At 39.4% G+C, this 19880-nt stretch overlaps 1 protein-coding gene across 1 annotated transcript in view; it reads left to right on the top strand.

Annotated features, from left to right (window-relative positions):
* The window catches only part of DIXDC1 (DIX domain containing 1), a 44541-nt gene that overhangs the window by 15323 nt on the left and 9338 nt on the right, over window positions 1–19880 (top strand). The window contains exons 5-13 of the mRNA XM_007936550.2: window positions 1338–1391; window positions 3521–3571; window positions 6075–6179; window positions 6623–6676; window positions 7147–7239; window positions 7309–7380; window positions 8774–8863; window positions 9204–9365; window positions 10078–10144. Of these exons, the coding sequence (XP_007934741.1) occupies window positions 1338–1391; window positions 3521–3571; window positions 6075–6179; window positions 6623–6676; window positions 7147–7239; window positions 7309–7380; window positions 8774–8863; window positions 9204–9365; window positions 10078–10144 (748 nt within the window). The remainder of the gene's footprint in view (window positions 1–1337; window positions 1392–3520; window positions 3572–6074; window positions 6180–6622; window positions 6677–7146; window positions 7240–7308; window positions 7381–8773; window positions 8864–9203; window positions 9366–10077; window positions 10145–19880) is intronic.

Below are 19880 nucleotides of genomic sequence, written 5' to 3'. Positions count from 1 at the left end.
AACTGCTGTATGGAAAATGAATTTGCTCTGTAAATCTTCACCCAAATCACACACACAAAGAAAAAAAAAAAAATTCAGCCTAACCAATCCTAAAAAAACAAAAAACCAGACCTGAAGAGCCTGCCCTCATGGAGTTTACAGTCATGTCTCCTTTGAAAGCTTCTCTTGTTCCTTCTATGCTGTAAACATTAGTGTTCTTCATTGTTCCACTCTGGGCTCATTTCTGCCTTATACATTCACCTGAGAAATTATCTTCCTTCACTCATTTCCCACCCGCCTCAGTTTTTGCCTCTCAAATGTTTATTTCCAGTTCAGCTCTCCTTATGAAGATATAGATTTGTATGTGCAGTATGCAACCTCCTGCTGATTATCTCCACTTACATGTCCAATAAGCACCTCAATTCAATAAATACTAAATTAAACAGCTTTTATCTCTCCTCCTACTAGTACCAAAGTGATTTGTCCTTTTGTGTTCTACATTTTACCACTATCCATCTATCTAAATACCCAAAGCAGAAATCTGGGCATCATCCTCCAATTCTTTCTAATTTTTCTCTTTAGTCATTCACTGAGGTTTATCAATTTACATTTTTTAAAACATCTTCATCCATTTTTCTCCATTCCTATAGCCACTACCTTAATTCAGTTCCCCTTCCAGTGCTTCAGAGGCTGCCTTACTGGTTTTCCTGATTTCTCTCCTGACTGCCTTTAATCCATTTTTTACAAAATCTCCACAGTAATTTACCTTAAAGGCTAATTTCATTTTCCATCCCTTTGCATAAAACTTTGCATTAGTTCCCCATTGCCTTCACTGGCTCTTCATGATCTGGTCTGGCCCCTACTTTTCTCTCCAACTTCATCTCTTACCATTTCTCCTTCACCTTGCCTCACCCCTCCACCCAGCACACACATACTCCCTCCAAGCTTTATCCATACTGATATACTTGCAAGGAGCTCTGCTGATACTGTGATTAAAGCGCTGGGCTGTTAACTAAAAGGTCAGTGGTTTGAACCTATCAGTTGTTCTGTGGGAGAAAGAAGAGGCAGTCTGCTTCTGTAAAGATTTACAGCCTTGGAAACACTATGGCATAATTCTGCTCTGTCCTATGGGGTTGCTGTGAGTTGGAATCAGTTAGACGGCACTGGGTTTGGTTTTGGTTTTGATGTACTTGCAGCATCTGGGGATGTATTTCCATTAGAGGGCAGGGACTTTTTCCTGTTCTTTGTATCCACAGTGCAGAGTCTGGTATCATAGGTGTTTGATAAATATTTGTTGAATGAATGGCCTCTAAACTTCACAGCGTACAATACATAACCATCTCTTTGCCTTAATTCAGATAATAATTCAAAGTCGTCTGGATCAGAGTATGGAGGAGAATCAGGACCTAAAGGTATGTCAGGACATGTGCATTTTATACTTTGAAAAATATTATGGGGATGTTATACCAATTTAAGGACAGTAATGGGTATGGGGGGCAGAGTTAGGACATTAGCTGAATCTGTATGTAAAAATGGTCTGGCTGAGCCATCTAACATCCTCCAACTCCATGTGGAGGAAGGAGAATCAAGATTAACAGCCCAAGGCTGATTCCTATTGAAGTGTAAGGCAAATATGCCTCCACTCTCCTGCCTTTTTACCAAATCTGACACCAACCATCCTTTCTGCAGCACTCTCTACTTATTTGCTGCATTACGGAATTTACTAGGGAAGTAACAGATTACAGTTCAGGTTCAGGAATGCTCAGGATACAGTTATTTGATCAGGATAGCCTCTTCTCAGCTGAGTCTAAAAACAGTTCTCTCTGGCCCTTGGCGCCTCAGCTTGGCCTCTGCCCTACTTGGGCAAGTGTTACAAAGCTTTTAGCTCTGCCAGTAAGTACTCAGAGGCACCCTACTCTGCCAGTAAGCCTGTGCCTGAAATGGCTCAACTCTAGCTTTGAGGGTAGGCAAGCCTACCTCACCAAGTGCCCGGAGGAATCCTATTCCACCAGCAAGCCTGCTGCCTGAAGGCACTCAGCTTTCTCACTAGCCCACTGCACTGTCTCTTGCTGGTCTCCTGGTTCTGCTGCCTCTGCTGCTGTGTTTCTCTGCCACTGTTTCTCGCCACCACCAGTGTTACAGATCTCTGTCTCTTGGGTCAAGGAGATCCAGAGGACGTACTCTGCTCCCATCTCTTCTTGGTGGTCATGAAGTCCCCCTTTCCACCTTTGGGATGGCTCATTTTAAGCCTACCAGGTGGCAAAACTGACCAGTCCCCTTGTTAGACTTTCATATACCTTATTTGCATGGTCCCACCCTACAAGGGTTACATGTACCTTATTTACATTATTTGCAAGCTGTCCAATACCCACTAAAGAGAGAGATCTGTCCTAAATATGGAAAAATGATAGTTCCTTTTTGATCTTAGTTGTGTGTCTAGGTGTCTATGTCATTATTGGTTTTACTTTTCTCTATGTTTGAAATGTTTTTTTAATTCAAAGACAAAAATGGATCTAATGTGGTCTCTTTTTTTTTTTTTAAATGAATACTTGCTAGAATTTTTTTAGGTCCACTGAACTTCTTTTGGGTCATAAGTACATGATTAAATCTATTAACCCTCTCCCCAGAAATATGCCTGTGTGTGCACACACACTCACAGATCAGAATTTTTAATAGGAGAAATTTTGAGCTCGTCTGTGGAGCCCAAGTTATGAAGCTCCATTTTAGGTGTATTACGGACTCTTGGTGTGATGCAGTAGAAAAAGAAGAGAGAAGGTCTGGGTTAAGGGTATTCCCTGTCTAACATCGCTTTCCTAGTGACAATCATACACATACATTTAATCTCTTGTAAGGGAAGGTTAGGTGCTCTGGTGGTGTAGTGCCTAAGGCATTTGACTGCTAACCAGAAGGCTGGCATTTCAAACCCACCAGCCATTCCTCGGAAGCAAGGTTGGGCAATCTACTTCCATAGTGATACCGCCTCAGAAACCCAAGGAGGGGTCACTATGAGTCAGATCTAACTCGATGGCAGTGAGTGAGAAGGAAAGGTTAATTATTCAGTATCATTATTAATGCTTTTGCTTGGTCCATAAAGAACAATACCCTCTGGAGGAATCAAAAGCACTCTCTCCCTTTGCTGAACATTAAGAAGTAAGATAATTATTTAATGACATTGGGGGTAAACATATTAAGATTTGATCATACATTTTAGTTAGGGGGATTTAAATTATGACGAGGCTTTCCCACCAGCGAAGATTGTTGACTATAGGAAAGAGAGTCTGTGGGAATGTATGGCATCTTCTTTCTTGGCAAGACTCTTGTCTACCTGGGTGCAGTTCAGCCTAAGTGTCACAGGGAAGGATGGAATGGGTCGTGCTGCTTACTTTACTACTTACTGGACCAAACCTGCTTTCTGCTCCAGTAGGCTGGTAACTGTTCATGGAATGATCATCTGGATATTGTCCTTTTGCAGACAGAATGAGGTAATGTTTCTGAAGCAACCCAGATGCTACTATCTGATCTGACTATATTTGGTTTACAGAAGGAGCTGCTGAAATGTAAGCAAGAAGCAAGAAACTTACAGGGGATAAAGGTAAAAAGATATTTTACTCTTTAAATAAAATCTCTATGAGGTAAAGTGAGAGTGGGTACTAGGAAGATAGTTGGGTCCAATAGTCTTCTCTTGTGTAGATGCTGGGTACCTTAAACAGGCTCTGGGCCACTGGGAAAGAATGGGCTTTTGGGTGGAAAGTGAGACATGTTGAGGAATATACGTTTCTTGCTGAGGCTTATTTTTGGCAGTTATGACTCAGTGCTGTCACTTCCCTCTGTGCCACTTTGGTTTTCTCTATATGTAAAATCCTTCCCTTTAGTTCTGGAGCAGAAGGTCCTTTTTTAAAATAGTAGTTTGCTTAGTTTTTGAATAGTTAATATTCAAATGGTTTAGAGGTAAAAAGGTACACAAGGATAAATTATGAAAAGTCTCCTTTACAGCTCTATTCCCCAGTCAGCTAATTCTCTTTCCTAGAGGCAACTTACCCTATCAGCAAATATGTGTGTATATAGTTTCCCCTCACTTTTTTACCCAAATGGTAGCATAGCTATAAATACTATCACCTTGTTTTTTTTACGTAGTGTGTTTTGGAGATCATTCTATTTCCGTAAATAAAGACCTTCATAAGTCTTTTTAGGTCTATATAAAAGCTCTGATCACATTCTTTTGAAAAATGTCAACATATATTTATATTTAATTTGTAATATACTGCATAGTATTTCAATAAATGTACATTTGGTAGTTTATTTAATTAGTCTCCTAGTGATGGTCTTTTAGGTTATTTCCATTCTTTTGCTAATATGTAGTTCTCCAGCTAACAACATTAGATATATGCTATTTATCCCAAGTGGGAATGTATCTGTGGAGTAAATACTTGGAAGTGGAAGAGGATGTTCTTAAACTGTTACTTTTCTCCTCTTCCCGCCACTCCCATTCTTGGGCTAAAACTAGAGTGTAACTAAGCAGCATTTTCCAAAGGGTACTCTAAAGCCTTAGTCCTTTGAGATACTTAAAGGGGAAAAAAAGGGGAGGGGGTTCCATGGTCAAATACTTTTGAGAAATGCCCTAGAGGCTTAAAGATTCATAGTGAATAATAGCATATTCAAAGATCTACGAATTATTGACCATAGAAGTGCTTTTTCCCCCTTACTAACATCCCATGGAGCATACTTTAGGAAATATTCTTCTAAACTACTGATGCCAGAGACATCTTAGACTATCTTTGCCACATACTGTCATGATGGGCAGCATATTTAAGACTGGGCTTCCACATTTCTCAGAGCCTGCAGCAGTCTGTAGAGAGAAAAAGCCAAACCAAACTCACTTCCATCAAGTTGATTCCAACTCATAGCGACCCCCATTGGGGTTTCAAGGCTGTAAATCTTTACAGAAGCATATTGCCTCATCTTCCTTCTGCAGAGGAGCTGGTGGTTTTGAACCACTGATCTTTTGGTTAATAGCCTAATGCCTTAACCCTATACCACCAGAGCTCCTTGTAGAGAAAAAAAGTGAAGGCTAATATACTGGAAACAGGGAGAAGTAGCCCAAGACCATTAGCTCCCTTTGAAGTCACCATGGTTGGAGGAATGTGTAGTAGCTGACTCTTAAAATAAATATTTACCACTCACCTTTTTTTATGTATAGTGGGAACCAAGAGAACCCGCGCTGAGGGGAAAATAACCTATAATTAAGATCCTGGAAAATTGGGAAGAGGAGCCATCAGTCCAAAAACAGTTCTGAGTAGTAGAACTATGTAATCTCAATCCTGGTCCAGACTAAGCAGTGTGGAAGGCAATGGAATTAGGGCAGGAGCAGGGCTCTGAAATGATTCCAGGGATTCTTTGTGAACAGAGTAGGGAGGCAGGGATAGGGCCCAGCCCTCTGAGAAATGGGGACCAGGCAGAGAGGTGGAAAGAAAAAGAGCTAATGTAAATTGAGTATTTAAATGCCCAGGATATAGATGAGAAAACCAAGGTGGAAGGAAGGAGGGGGTATTGTGCAAGATCAAGTTTACCAAGGAGTCAGTGGTACACTTGTAATTTGAATGTAGCCCTATCTGATCCCAAAGGTCACTCATTCTCACTCTAGCATACCATGCTGTTAGGAACAAAACTGAAAAAACCAAACCCCATGCCATTGAATTGGTTCTGACTCGGAATAGACTTGCATCAGAAATGAAGTGGAGGTAAAAATCAGGTTTCAGTCAGTCCAGTCTGCCTTGTCCCCATTTCTCAGAAGAAAATGGGTAGGATTTTCCTTTAGATGCCAGTGTCCGGGAGGGGGACAGAAAAACTCCTGCTTAGCTCTTTAAGGCAATACTCTTATATGCCTTTTGTCTCCCAGTTTGTCAGAAGTAATGATGGATACACAAGTAAAGGTTTAATAGCTTTTAGTAATAAGGTTGGGCAATCTACTTCTGTAGTGATACTGCCTCGGAAATCCAAGGAGGGGTCGCTATGAGTCCAACTTGACAGCAGGGTGTTTTAATAACTGGCTGATTGATTAATTGAGACTGAAATAATTGGTATGCTTTTTCCCCCAGGATGCCTTGCAGCAGAGATTGACTCAGCAGGACACATCTGTGCTTCAGCTCAAGCAAGAACTACTGAGGGCAAATATGGACAAAGATGAGCTGCACAACCAGAATGTGAGTTAAATAAATGAATGGTAATCTCACTGAGCCCCTGTAGCAGAACAGGACACTGTGTAAAGTCCTGTTAGGTCCACCATCCTAGTATCTCTTATTTTACTTCTGGGATGCTTGCTCTCATTAATTTTATTTCCCATTAGACTCATTTCTGTTCTTAGGTGAAAGCCCAAACCACATGAGGTAGGAAGGTCTTTGAGCTCTTCCTTAACTTTGAGGACACTGGGATGTAATTTATAGTTCTACAGTCTGGTTGGTCTTCAGTATGATTATCTCACTAAAGACATGGAGAGATGTTGTGTGTTTTTACCATAACCATGTGGTCTCTGTGCTGTATACAATGACTGCTAACATCAACTCTGGTAACTTAAGTAGCTGGTTTTCTAATGGGGTTGGCAAACATTAGCCCTGTGCCAATGAGTTCTTTCTTACCCTTCTTACAGGTGGATTTGCAGAGGAAGCTGGATGAGAGGAACTGTCTTTTGGGAGAATATAAAGTAAGAATAGACATCAGTTTAGAAATTATTTCTCTCTTTTACAAGCAGCTTGACTGTTGCCCATTGTTGCTGTTGTTCAAAGAGCACTTAAGTTCTCTTCTTTGCTTTCTGCAGGGAAATCTTTTTCTGTGTTCCTTTGGTTCACTAACCCTGAAGAATAGGTAACATGGCTAGAAGCAGCAGCAACAGAGCTCAGAGTCTAGAAAGTTCAGTTTAGCTTTCTCTCTGGCTAGCACAGATGGTGCATAGTGGTCTCCCTATAAATGATAGTTCCCTTCCTCCCTACCCTTCCAAGAATCCTTTGAGCTGTGTAAGACTATTATGGTATACAATGTCTTCCTGTTAGAGCTTGAGGAAAGGACTGTACTCTTGAGATTCTGCTTTACTCAGGTGGGAATTTCATCGCAATGGGTGAACTGTTCAGTGTCCTTGTTCTTGCCATATATCTGAAAGGTCTCTCTCCATTGCAGAAAGAGCTGGGGCAAAAGGATCGCCTCCTTCAGCAGCACCAGGTCAAGTTGGAAGAAGCACTCCGGAAACTCTCTGAGGCCAGTTACCAGCAGGTGTGAACATATTCAGCGACTGACCCCTGGGCTCAAAGAAATCCTTTTCTGATAGTCTTTGTTTTGCAGGTGGATCTAGAGCGGGAGCTGGAACACAAAGATGTCCTTTTGGCTCACTGTATGAAAAGAGAGGCAGATGAGGTAACCTGGAACTCCCTCCCATTTTACAAGGAGATTCTATTTCTGATTCAAGACTGAACCAAGGCCACAGGTCGGTTTGTTAGGTGAGATGGTTAACAGTGGAGGTTCCAGAATAATAAAAAACAAATCTAGATTCAAATCCCAGCTTTATTCACTTGCCCATTGTGTGACCTTGAGTAAGTAATCTTGAGGTTTAACTTTTGATCCTTAGAAATAAGGCATATTTGGAACATGGAAATAATAGTGGTGCTTTGAATTATTCTGAGGAATACATGATACAGTTCATGTAAATAATTAAACACAGTCCTGTTGAGTCTATCTGGCACAGAGCTAGTCTCAAAAAATATTAATTGATGTTGTTATTTTTTTATTATCATTGAAGCAAAGGCAGGTACTTCTGGAGCAGCTTTCTGACTTTTTTTTTTTTACAAGTGTGAGACCTCAGAGTGTGTCCAGGGCAGAGGCTAGGGTGGGGGCCTCCATTTCATTCATTTAGCAGTCAGGGATGACTTATTGAATGCCTACTGCATGTCAGGTATTGGGGACATGTTGTTGTTGTTGTTGTTATGTGCCATCGAGTCAAACCCGACTCATAGCGACCCCTCCTTGGGTTTCCGAGGCAGTATCACTATGGAAGTAGGATTGCCCAACCTTCCTTCCGAGGAGTGGCTGGTGGGTTTGAACCGCCAGCCGTCTGGTTAGCAGACAAGTGTCTTAGCCACTATGCTACCAGAGCAGTGAACAAAAAGGAAAAAAGTTCATACCCTCATGAAACCTTAATAGAGATAGATGTTAAACAATTATATACTATGTCATGTAGTGATAAATGTAAAGAAGAAAAATAAGACAGGATGTCTTGGCTTGGGAATTGTTCCCTATAACAAGCATCATTTCTTCTTTTTTCTTTTTTCAATAATTTACACCTACTCCTCATTATCCAATGTTTTTCACTTATGACAATAGTAAGAAATCTACTATCTGACTATTCTGTGCATTAACACAGATATATGCCTCGCAGTAATGAATGTTGCAGTGTGAGGCAAGAGTTAACACTGGCTGTGTTAGTTAAGGTCATGTATCAGCTTGAGTAGGCCATGATTCTGAGTGGTATAGTTGTAATGTAATGATGTAGTCACCCTCCATTTTGTGATCTGATGTGATCATGCTCCATTTTCACATGTCAGTTTTCATTAGCCTGGTCTTTGGAACCTAAATGTGTCAGTAAGTCAGGAGTGGTATATTTTATTTTTTATTGTTGGTGTTGAGAATCTACACAGCAGACCATACACCAATCCAACCATTTCTACATGTACAGTTCAGTGACACTGATTACACTTTTCAGGTTGTCAACCATTCACACCTTCCTTTGAATCATTTCTTCTTGCTGCTATAGGTGACCAACTACAACAGTCACAACTCTCAAAGCAATGGTTTTCTCCTTCCAATGACAGGAAAAGGAGCTGCTTCAATCGCCCAAAGAGGGGTAGGTTCTTAGGATTTGGGTATAGATTTGCCACTTCTAGCTGAAACCAGAAGAGTATCCCAGTCATCATCCATGGACTAGGCCTTTTATATCCCAGTTCCCCAATTCTTGCATCTAGTGGCTGTGTAAAGATGTGAGACACTTGCTGTTCAAAATTAAGAATTAAGCGAGCAAACAGATGGCCCATTTTTGTGGAGGAAAATTTCCCGCCATTCATACCATGCCCCTTACCCCTGCAAAGATGAAAGATCTTTCCTGGAAACCGCTCTCCTGTATCTTATAAATCCAGTGGCTGGGACCTGGTTAATAATATGGCACAGCACCTTGTTTTTGCCCTCAGACCAGTGACCTGCAACTTGTTCGAGATGCTCTCCGCAGCCTGCGCAACAGCTTCAGTGGCCACGATCCTCAGCACCACACCATCGACAGCCTGGAACAGGGCATCTCCAGCCTCATGGAGCGCCTACACATGATGGAGACCCAAAAGAAACAAGAAAGGAGGGTAATCTTCTTTCTCTGATGTCTCTCTTAGGCAAACTCTTGAGGAAGCTTGCCTTATGAATTTTATTTTGGAGGAAAAAATGTTGCCATTGAGTCAATTCTGACTCACAGTGACCCCATGTGTGTCAGAGTAGAATTGTATGAAAACACAGGGTTTTCATAACTGATTTTTTCTGAAGCAGATTTGTAGGCCTTTGCTCTGAGGTACCTCTGGGGGGGACTCAGACCTTCAAGTCTTCAGTTGGCAGCTGAGCACTTGAAAGTGTGTACCACCCAGGGATTCCAATTTAGATGAAGCTGTGGTTAAAAGATAAAAGATCCTGCTGAAGCTGTCCTTACACATCTCTTTGGTTTTCCTCTCAGTGGAGCTATTCCTTATGGTATGATAATCCAGAGGAGTTGAAGAAAACTCTTACTCCTAGTAACTAGCTATCTAAGGAATTGTGACTCTTGATCCCACAGGGTCTCTACTGCTTACTCCCCTATTTTCCAACCACAGACAGCACTGTATGAGATTTTGTATTAGAAAGTATATTGGAAACTAGAAACCATTTTATAAGCACACATTATTGTTAGGATAATATGTTCAATTTCTATATTGTGGAAGAAGAAGTGGTAGGAAAAGTATATATTTTAGGTAGATTTTAATGATTTAAATTTTTCTTAGGTTCCTCCATTGTTCATAAGTCTTGTGATTTTTGTGTGGTTCTCAGGTGCGGGGCAAGTTACCCAGAACTCAAGCAGGCAGTGAATACCGGGAGTCCTGGCCCCCTAATTCAAGTGAGTATTCACTTTTTGCTTAGCAAAGACTCCTAGCATATTAGACTAGACATTTAGTATTTTTATGCTACTAATATTTTGATGATAGAATTTTCCTTATAATGTTTCACTCAGAATATTTTGTTTCTGTAGAGATACTAGGATTATTTTCAGGACAATGAAGACACACGCTACCTTTATCACCACCGTTGCTCTAAATGCCACTTAGCCACATGTAAGATGCTATAGACTCAGAGGCTAAAGCATCTTTGGAACATGTACAAGCTCAAAATGTTTATTCTGGACAAAGCAAAATATATAACAGACATACACAGACAAAAGCACACAAATGACTCTATTGTCCCAAAAGGTACAGAAAATTTTTAGTCCTTCGAATTAGGAACTTAAGCTTTTTAGGTTTTTCAGTTTAAATCCTGCAAAATATTTGCACCATCTAGTGGCCATGGCTAGGAAGTATGTTTTAATTTGTTCCATGTCCACCTATTTCCCACCCTGTTCATTCCAACATATTGGGAATCTATCCTGCTTGGTAGTATTTTTTTTACTTTATATCTTATCTTTTGGTTTAATACTGGTCAATTTTTTTTTATACAAGCCTAGCCTAAAAATAGGAGCTCTGGTGGCATAGTGCCTAAGGCATTTGACTGCTAACCAGAAGGCTGGTGGTTCAAACCCACCAGCCACTCCTCAGAAGACAGACTGGGCAATCTACTTCCATAGTTATACTGCCTTGGAAACCCAAGGAGGGGTAGCTATGAGTCGGACCCGACTCAACAGCAGTGAGTTTGGTTTTTTTGTTTTAGTCTAAAAATATCTAAATAATAATTTATAAAACTAAATAGTGGTAAAAAGCTGACTAAAACCAGTTTTGCATGTTATGTATTCAAATTTTTAAATCATATTAATAGACAAAGCCTAAAGTAAAACACTTAAAATATGTGCACAAATATGGAATGTAAAACAATGTTTTTGGAGAGTAAATAAAATAGCATTCTCAAATCGGACCAAGTATCTTTTTCTTCTCTGATGAGAGACACTGGGAATGAAAGAAATTATTTTAGTATCAAAATTAGTTTAGTTCTTTTTTCTAGCATTGCTTCAAAATATCCATGTCTATTTTCTTGAGAGGATTTTTATCTTACTGTTACCCTCTTCAGTGCTTTTTCTAAGTGTCTAGGTGAGTGGAAACTGTCAGTGTAGGCAGGATGAACTATTTGGAAATTATTTTTTAAAAATCTAATAAATTCCTTCTTCCCCCAAATATTCCTTCCCTTTCTCAAACTACTACAGATTAATTCACAGCTGCTTGTAACTAAGGTTTTAATCTAAATCTTGCAAAATTATATCATAAACAAGATAAAATTTATGAACAAGATGAAATGTTTCTCATCTGAAAATATAAAAGCTTCAATTCTACTAGTCCTCTAGCTACTAATGTATTTCTCTTAATACTCTACATCAAACTACTTTTTTGTTTTTGTTAATTTTTATTGTGATTTGGGTGAAAGAGCGAATTAATTTTGCATACAGCAGTTCATACACATTTTGTCTCATGACATTGACAGCAATTCCCCACAGTGTAACAGCTCTCTTCCCACTTCCACCCTCTAGTTACCTCTTCCCTGTGTCCTTCCTTCCCATGCACTTTCACCCCCTGAGCTGGCTCCTTGTGCAAACACTGCCCTTCTATTCTTCCATGAGTGATAGCTCCAAGTAGTGTATCTACGTGATGTAAATGTTCATGCCATATGCCTGTCTATTGTTTGGCTGGAAGCCACAGAAGTGAGTTCAGTTCCAGACTTGAAGGGTGCCTAGAGGCCATAGTGTCAGAGGTCTCACCAGGCTCTGTCATCTACATCAGACTTCTTGAAAGAATAGTCTATACTTGCTCCCTTTTCTTCCTCACTTCCCATTCCCTACTGAACCCAAAACAGTCTTTTACCCATACTCCACTTGATGTTCTTTGTGTAGGCTCACTGTTGACTGTCTCATTGCCAAATCAAATATTTACTTGTCAAATGTTATCTTCATTAACTTTTCAAAGCATTTACTATTCTTGACTAGTCTCTCCTTGTGAACACATTCTTCTCCTTTACTTCAATACCAATCAATTCATTCAACAAATATTTATTGAGCATCTATTATGTATCACCTATGTTAGACTCTGAAGATACAGAGATGAACAGGATAGACTTGGTACATGCTCACCTTGGACTTGCATTCTAGTGAACTAATGTATTTTCACACAATAATGTGTGCCTGCTACTTTTGTTTGCCAGCTGAGCAACCCCCACCCCCCAGGTATTTTTGTAATGCCATTATTTTTTTTATGGGTCACTGTAAAAAAAAACAAAACTGCATAGTGGCTCTTATGAAAATATCTGGTGGGGAGGGGAAGGCTTGGCTAGCCAACAAATTTAGAAGTTAAGTGTTATTTGGGTAAAAAAATACAGTAGATACGCTAGTTTTCTTCTATTTTTCTGACTCCTAACTTTTCCTGATCTCCTTTTCTTCTCCTCATCTAATCCTTAAATGTTGGTGTGCCCTGGGATTCCATTTGAAGACCAGAACTTTTCATATTCTTTCTCGGTGATCCCTTCCACTCCATGGCTTCAAATACTCTTCAGTGCTAATTATTTTTAAATCTTTATCTCTAACCCCACCTCTTTTCTAAGCTTCATGGCTATATTTGTTAATGTCAACAAGATCTCTCTATAGGTCCAAAAGCACTTCAAATACTTGTTTAAAGCTAGACTGTGGAATCAAGCATTTCTGGAGCACAAATTTGGCTTTTTCATTCAGGTATGTAAACATGGGTAATTAATGTCACAATTAAAAAAAAAAAAAGACCAGGCTTACTCATCTGATAGACTGGTGGGACCCCTGAGACTATGGCCCTTAGACACCCTTTAAGCCTGGAACTGGACTCAGCCCTGTGGTTCAACTGTCAGCCAAATAATAGACAGGCCTAAAATAAATAAATAAAAGTGATGAGACAGCTTACAGACTGGGAAAAAACTTTTAGGAACCATGTATCTGATAAGGGTTTAACAGCCCAATTATGTATTTAAAGTTCTTTTTTAAATTGTGATTTAGGTGAAAGTTTACAGAGCAAATTTGTTTTCCACTTAGCAGTTCATACACATTTTATTTCATGACATTGTAATCCCCACAGTGTAACAGCTTTCTTCCCACTTCTTCCCTGTGAGTACCTTTTCCCTGTGTTGTTCTTTCCTATGCATCCCTGCCCTCTGAACTATTTCCCTGTCCAAAAGCTGCCTTTCTGACCTCCCATGGTTGATTGTTCTAAAGAGTGTACCTACCTGGTGTAATTGTTTACCTTGTAGGCTTATTGTAAGCCATAGGAATAAGTTCAATTCCAAACTGTAGGGTGACTTGGGGCTATAGTCTCAAGGGTTTCACCAGTCTCTATCAGACCAGTAAGCCTGGTCTTTTTTTATGATTTTGAGTTTTGTTTCACATTTGTCTCCAACCTTATCCAGGATCTCCTATTTTGATCCCTTTCTGAGAGGTTGATAGTGTAGCCAGGCAACATCTAGTTCTTCTGGGCTCAAGGTCATGTAATTTGAGGTTCACATGTTCTACCAGTCCCTTGAACTAATTGTTTCCATGAGTCTTTGATTTTCCTTATTCATTTTTGCTCTGGACAAGAAGAGATCAATTGTTGCATATTAGATCATCACTTGCAAGCTTTTAAGACTCCAGATGCTACTCACCAAAGTAGGATGTAGAACAGTGTTTTTGTGTAGTATGTTATGCCATTTAAGCTTGATGTCCCTCACGACCATGGTCCTAGCCACAAGACCAGTGACTCACTCCCTCAAGGTGTTTAATAGCCAGCATATTTGAAGAACTCCTACAACTTCGCAACAAAAAGACAAACCTCTGATTAAAAAAAAAATAGGCAAAGGACTTGAATAATCATTTCACCAAACAAGATACGTAAATGATCAACAAGCATATGAAAAGCTACTCAACATCATGATTCCAACTCAAAGCAACCCTATAGGAGAGAGCAGAATTGCCCCACAGGGTTCCCAAGGATGTAAATCATTAGTCATTAGGGAAATGCAAATCAAAACCACAATAGGACTACTCCATCCTCCCAGGCTAGCTATAAAAAAACAACAACAAAAAATAAATGTTGATAAGGAGGTGGAGAAATAACAACTGTTGTACATTGCTGGTGGGAATGTGAAGTGATTCAGCAGCTGTGGAAGTAGTTTGTCAGTTCCTCCAAAAGTTAAACATGTAGTTACCGTATGACTCATCAGTCTAGGTATATATACAAGAGAAAGGGAAACATGTGTCCACAGAAACTTGTACATGATGTTGATAGCTACATTATTCATAATAGCCAAAAGGTAGAACAATCCAAATGTCCATCAACAAATGAATGGATAAATAAACTGGTATATGCATCCAATGAATAGTATTCAGTCATAAAAAGGAATAATGTATCGATACATGCATTAATTTGGATGAACCTTGAAAGCATTAAACTAAGTAAAAGAAGCCAGATGCAAAAGGTCACATATTATTTAATTTCTTTTACACAAAATATCCAGAACAGGCAATTCCATACAGACAGAAATCATATTATTGGTTGCAGGGGATAAAAGGGGGAATGACCTCCCTGTAGTTATCCCTTCCCTGTGTCCTTCTTTCCTATGCGTTCCTGCCCCTGAGCTATCTCCCTGTGCAAACACTGCCCTCTGTTTTCGCACAATTCATCGCTCAAGGAGTGTATCAGTCTGATGTAAATATTTACCTTATGTGCTTGTCTGTTGTTTGGCTGGAAGCCACAGGAGTGAGTTCAATTCCAGACCTGAAGGGGAATTAGGGGCCACAGTCTCAGGGGTCTCACAAGGTCTCACCAGGCTCTATTAGACCATTAACCTGGTCTTTTTTTTTGGTAAGATTTTGAGTTTTGTTCCACATTGTTCTCTCACTCTCCACATACACATAAGATTAATTTTCTGGGCCAATTGCACTCTGAGTTTTTTGTGTATTGTTTTTACAGTAATGCCACACTGATCTAATAACTACCATTTTACCAAATGGTTAAATGTTGAGTGAGACATTAGACTAGTTCTCCCTCATTACATCTTTTTCATTCTAAAAGTCTGCATGCCAACTCATTAGTCCCCTGAAACTGCTCATTAATGTCACTGATGGTCTAGTTACCAAACCAATATTTATCTACTAGACTTCTAAATAGAAGCTCTCGTGGCGTAGTGCCTAAGGCATTTGACTGCTAACCAGAAGACTGGCAGTTCAAATCCACCAGCCACTACTCAGAAGGAAGATGGGGCAATCTACTTCCATAGTGATACTGCCTCAGAAACTCAAGGAAGGTTCACTATGAATCGAAATTGACTTGACGGCAGTGAGTTAGTTAGACTTCTACGTGGAATTTCACATCATAGTTACTCCCTCCTTGAAATTCTCCCAAAATATGTACATATCATTATTTTAATATTTTATTTTATTGCATTGTAATTGTTTTGTTATGTAATTATAATTGTATTGCTGTATTATACCACTAGACTTTGGGCTCTGTAAGGGTGAGGATCTTACCTATTTTTGCATCTATTTAATAGATATAATAGACACCCAAGAAACATTTTAAGTGAGTAAACAGATGATGTAACAAACTCATTTCTGTTTCCTTAGTTAATGGTACTTACCATCCATCTACCCAGACTAAAACTCTTGAGTTATTTTCCCTTTTATCTTCTGTGTTCAATTTTATCCCAAGTCCTAAGATGCTTACCTTTAAAACATCTCTCAAATCCATTCCTTTTCTCGTTCCAGGGCCACATCTTGCCCTTCCTCATCTTTCGGATTATTGTAATTGTCTCCTAACAGGACTACTGGTTTCCAGAGTTTCTCTCATCTGGTCTATAATTCACTGCTACACTGATTTTTCTAAAATGTGTCTCATTCTATCTATCTCTTTTAGTATATCCCTATAGCTTAAGACTAATATTTAAATTTCTTAGCCTGGCTATCAGAGTCCTTTGCAATATGGTCCCTGCCCACTTTATTATCCTTATCTCCCACAACTTCCCCATATATTCCTTATGCTCCAAACTTACTAGCTTACTTACAGTTTTATAAATACATGATCCTATTTTCATGCCTTTGCCTGTGTCCTTCCCTCTTCCTGAAATAATATTCCCAACTTCCCTATCTGCATTTTTCAAAGGTACCCTTCAAAGGTCACTTCAACCATGGGGCCTTTCTGACCTCACCCAGGTAGAATTAACCTCTTCATTTTCACCCTTCCCATGCAGTTTGTCCAAATATTATTTTAATGTATTGCAACTTTTTGTAATCATGTCAGTTATCCATAGTAGACTCTAAACTCTTTGAGGACAAGAGCACATATAGTTGATGTTCATATTCTCAAAATCTAGTACATTGTGGGTGCTCAAGAAATGTTTGTTCAGTGAATTAATGAATCATAATCATATACTTGGGAGCTCTGGTAGCATAGTGGCTAAAGCACTTGACTGCTAACCAGAAGGCTGGCGGTTCAAACCGACCAGTCACTCCTCAGAAGGAAGATGGGGCAATCTACTTCCGTAGTGATACTGCCTTGGAAACCCAAGGAGGGGTCGCGATGAGTCGGTCGGACTCCACGGCATATAACAACAACAACAACAATCATATATTTTAATGCTAAAAGTGAGTATTCTGTTTATGTAACAAATACTAAACCACCACTGTGTGCCAGGCATTTATGCTGGAGTCAAAGAAGCATCATGGCATGTAGGTTTCAATAACTGACATTCTTTGGAAAAAAAACAAACTCAAGACTGACTGAATGTGATTGTCATGCAAAGATAGTTTCCTTTTCCTTTCTCCACTGTGTTAATTCCTCCCTTTCAGGCTCCCTTTTTAACCCTTTGCAGAACTACTTTCCTGTGGCTGCCAATTTGATTTGAATCAATGGCTAGAATAAATTAAGGAGAAAACATGTAATTACAGGAGAAATTTTAATAAATGTTTAATGATTTGTTTTTCCTCCTTATGATAAAAGCTTCTGATTAACCTTTTTGCCTTTTCTGTTAAAGTTATAATGAGAAGTACTCATTAGTTGTACTTTTCCCTAAGTATTTTTACAAATGGTAGAAGCAAGGTGTGGCTGTAGAAACCTGAGTTAAAGACCATATAGAGGGAATTCCAGTAAGATGGCGGAATAGGCAGAAAGACTGTACAGACCCTCTTCAACAAAGAAAAGGGGAACCAATTAACACAGATACAGAAGGTAATCCTGGACTCCTGAGCCTTGAAGGGAAGGATATAGAAGTAAACTAAACTCCAACTAGCAGAAGAATTTGCATGAAAACACCAAAAAAAGGAGACATACTGAGCTGCGGTCTGGCAGCAATCCTGAAGGCACAGACATTGGATATTGCTGAGTGGTGGTAGGACCTAAGAATTAACCTAAAAATCGGCCCTGCTAGCCAGGAACTTCATGGAGGACTGCTCTGGTGGCTGGGGAATAAAAGGGAAAGCAGCAAAGAGGAAGGTGGGCTAAGCTGTGGGCTTTTCTCTGTCTGGAGAGCGTACCCATTTTGAATGTTTACAAGCAACTTGACCATTTTGAATGTTTAAAGTGACAGCGTTCTCCCAGATTCCAGGGACTTAAGAACAGGCTCTGCTTGCTGGGAACCTCGAGGACATTCCAACATGAGGACTACTGGAAAGGTGTGACATTCCCAGTGTTACTTTTATATCTCACACCCTCTTGAGGAATGGAGATGTGGCCAGCTCTCACTCCCACCCACCTTCTGGGCTGGGAGGAATTCCATCCCAGTCTGTGTGCTCAGATGGAGCCTGGGTGCCCTGCCCTGATTGTTTTTTTCTTTTTTCTGTTTTTCAGTTTGTTTTTGTCTGTTTTAAAACTACTACTATTATTATTACTTTTGTCCTTTTTACTATTATTCTTTATTCTTCCCCTCCAAGTTCTAGTTTTCAGTTTTTTTTCTTTTCCCTGTTTTTTTTTTCTTTCTCGTGGGTAACCTCATTCCTTGTTTTTTTTTTTTTTTGCATTTTTTCCCATTTTTTTCATCATTATTCTCCTTCTCTACCTTTTTTCTCTTATTGGCCTCTCCCCAGATATTGCAGGGGTATTTTTACTATTATTATTTTCCCCTTTTTCCTTTTTTTGGTTACTGTTCTGTGTGATTACACAGTGTATTTTTTGTACATTTGCTTTTTTTTGTTGGTTATTCAATTTTTATTTTTGTTTAATGGAGCAGAAGACAGCAACAGTCCCCATATGACACAACTATACCCATACCTCCTGCAGCTTCACTTACTGAGTGAGAGCCACCACTTCCTTCTCCACCAATAGGCCAACAATAAACAACCACCAAGAAGAGCCTGACTCACCCTTGGATGCCCTTCACAGATAGTTAACACAGATGTAAATACAATAATGCCACAATGTCTAGGAGACAGAAGACCATCACAGACCACACAAAGAAGGAAGATAAAGTAGTAGAAAGAAGGGAGCAGGATACACACCCAGAACACATCTCTGAGGAAGAAGCACCATTGGAACTCTCTGATAAGGAATTCAAAATAATTATATTTAGGTATTTTCAAAGGATTGAGAGACAGACCAAGGAAAACACAGAAAAAACCCTAGAAGAATTTTGGAAGAAAATATAAGAACATGACAAAATAAATGAAAAATTAGAAATGATTCTAAATCTACAGATAGAAATCCAGAAGATTAATACTAAATTGTCAGAATTAGAGAACACATTGGAAGGGCAAAGGAGCAGAATTGATGCAATGGAAGACAGAATTAATGAGATTGAAGACAAATACCTGACTACATTTTTGGAAAGGGATCAATCAGAAAAAAGATCAAAACAAAATGAAGGAAGCCTAAGGTTCATGTGGGATTACCATCAAAAGGAGTAACCTACGTGTCATTGGAATTCCAGAACAGGAAGAGACAAATAAAACCACTGAGAAAATTGTCCAAGATTGTTGGATGAGAACTTCCCTGATATGATGAAAGAGGAGAATATATCCATTCAGGAAGTCCAACATACCCCAAACAGGATAGACTCCAAAAGAAAATCACCAAGACATATCATCATCAGACTCATCAAAACCAAACACAAAGAAAGAATCCTGAGCGCAGCACAGGAAAACCAGTTACTTACAAAGGACAACCAGTAAGAATAAGCTCTGATTTCTCAGCAGAAACCATGCAAGTGAGAAGGCAGTGGGAGGTATATATAATTTTTCTGAAAGAGAAAAATTTTCAACCAAAAATTATATACTGGACAAAATTGTCCCTCAAATAAGATGGTGAAATTAGGAGATTTACGGATAAGCAGAAACTAAGGGAATTTGTTAAAACCAGACCAACCTTACATGAGATACTAAAGGGAATCCTTTGAACAGAGAACCAAGAATATCAAATAACAACCGACCATTAGTACACAAGATGACATAACCCAGAAACCACATCTATGGACATATCCAAAGTAAAATAAGCTTACAAGACTGTAAACAGGGAACCAGAGACATCAATTGGCAAGTGAGGACAACTACAAACCAAAAAGAGGGAAAATACTGTGTAGTTACAGAACTTCTAAATGGTAAGGAAGTCAAGAAAGTTGCAAGACAGAATGGACTGTTCTAATCTTGGGGAGAAAATTATAAATCACAGGGTCACCTG

Source organism: Orycteropus afer, unplaced genomic scaffold (assembly GCF_000298275.1).
Source record: "Orycteropus afer afer isolate SDZICR_OR568_19922 unplaced genomic scaffold, OryAfe1.0 scaffold00036, whole genome shotgun sequence".
Taxonomy (NCBI): domain Eukaryota; kingdom Metazoa; phylum Chordata; class Mammalia; order Tubulidentata; family Orycteropodidae; genus Orycteropus; species Orycteropus afer.
This window is presented reverse-complemented; position numbering and strand designations above follow the sequence as displayed.